This window comes from Austrofundulus limnaeus, unplaced genomic scaffold (genome assembly GCF_001266775.1).
Source record: "Austrofundulus limnaeus strain Quisiro unplaced genomic scaffold, Austrofundulus_limnaeus-1.0 Scaffold619, whole genome shotgun sequence".
In the NCBI taxonomy this organism is placed as follows: Eukaryota; Metazoa; Chordata; class Actinopteri; order Cyprinodontiformes; family Rivulidae; genus Austrofundulus; species Austrofundulus limnaeus.
In genome coordinates, this window is record NW_013953021.1 from 1 (window position 1) to 1,947 (window position 1,947).

Sequence of the window (1,947 nt, forward strand, 5' to 3'; positions counted from 1 at the left end):
TGTGTTATACAGTCTAACTGATGACATCATGATGTGTTATACAGTCTAACTGATGACATCATGATGTGTTAAACAGGTATTGATTTAGAGAGCGTTTGTCTCACTCCAGCCAAAGTCACTGAAGACCCCCCTGTTTTCCTCATCCTTCCCGTCTGATACTCATCCAATGATGGTTGTATCATCTGAGAACTGCTGAAGGTGGCAGTGGTCCGAGCTGTAACTGTATTTAGTAAGTCACTATAATATTCCTTCCTGTGCTTTCTTCTTAATCCACACAAACTTGTTTGTATACTTCTTGTATCTGTCTTCTGCTTCTTTTATTCTTAATTTTAAGATGAATACAAGTAATTATTTTTACAAGCATTTCCTAACCCTTTCATCATCCATGGTTTGTCAGCATTTCTCAACAGTTTTTTTCTTTCTTTTCTTTCTTTTTTTGGGTTAAGGTGAAAAAAATCTTTTGACTGAAATATTTTTCTAACCCCAACAACCCCAGTTCACCACACACACACACACACACACAAAAGTTCACTGTCAATCTTACGAGCTCACACTTTAGTGTGTATGAGTTGTAATCAGTTAAACTGGTGAGATGCCCTCCAACAGGTAAAACAAAGCGTGGCACAGTGCAGAAACAGTAGTTACATGCTRCACTGTGTTTTAATTTAGTCAACATGAGCTGCAGGTGGGAGCTATCTATGGAGGCAGATAACAAGCCATCCACTGAAATAYTTCTGTCCACTTGTCAGAAAGAGGATTTGTCAGTAACAGAATTCAAAGAAAACTAACTAAAGCTGAGTCCTAAAGCATAACTTCTTCCAGACTGCATGGCTCAGCTCACATCGGCTCAGTGTAGGACGCAGTTAGGGTCCTAAACTTTAATAAGGCTATTCATGGTCAGGCAGCACCTCTCATTCTTCAGTGTTATAGTCGTATTCAGAATATCTTCCACTGGGTCGAAAGTGAATCTCATCATCCGATTCTTCTGGTGGCGGTTCGAAACACCTGTCAAACTTGCGCCTCAGACGCTTGCGAAGCTGGAATGTGCGCTCAGTGTTTGAAAAGGTGTATTCCTGTTCCTTCAGTTTGGCGTAGTAGTCAGAAAACTTGTTGAAAAGAATGGAGATGGGCATCCCGTTGAGGATGATCCCAAATGAGATGCAGCCGAAWGCCACGCAGCGGCCAAGATAGGAGACAGGGATGACATCTCCGTAACCAACCGTCGAGATGCTCACCTGAGGAAAGAAGAGGAGAATTATTCTGTTTCCCAAATCTATAACACAGCTTCTTTCAGTTGTGTACATGCTGAGTCAGCAGTCACATTACTGTTAATGTTGGTTTTCCACACATTATTTGCAATCCAACCATGTCTGCATGCTTTGTGTGATTTTATATTTTTCATGCATTTTGAGGCTAATCTGGTCGAAACATTTGAATTTTGTTGGAATCCATGTAATTACTAACACTACACTCTCAGAGCGTTTGTCAGGTGGGTGTGAAGGGCTTTGCTCAAGGCCAAAACTGTGGCAGAGGAGGGTGGAGGCAGCTGAGGSGTCATTCAGTTTTTCCACCAACATTTTGCTGAAACCATCAGGGAACTGGAAATCAAACCTTCTGATCACAAGCTCGCCTTCTCTAACCTCTGCGCCATAACCCCTCGTACTTTTTTGGGGTTTACTCTGGAAGAGACAGGTTTTCATTTAATTTATTAAACTGCGTCTTCAGCACGTCAGCGTTTGACAAAACTTACATTCATTAACATAAGTTCTCTAAATCGGAGAGTGTGACAGGGCCTTAAGAGAAAAATAATCAGAGGATAGCAGTGGCGTTACTAGACCTATTGTAGGGGGGCTGGAGCCCCTCTAAAATATTTTAAAGCCCCCCCCCGAAAAAAAATTATTTTGGTGTAAAACATTTTTTTTACAAAAATTCAATATGATGTGGTCA

General features: G+C 41.2%; 1 protein-coding gene across 1 annotated transcript in view; it reads right to left on the reverse strand.

The window, feature by feature from the left end:
* Positions 1-6: 6 nt before the first annotated feature.
* Positions 7-1,947, reverse strand: part of LOC106531316 (potassium voltage-gated channel subfamily V member 2) — a gene marked incomplete at its 5' end in the record, with an annotated part of 5,373 nt that continues 3,432 nt past the window's right edge. The window contains 1 exon segment of the mRNA XM_014027148.1: positions 7-1,235. Coding sequence (XP_013882602.1) covers positions 912-1,235 — 324 coding nt within the window.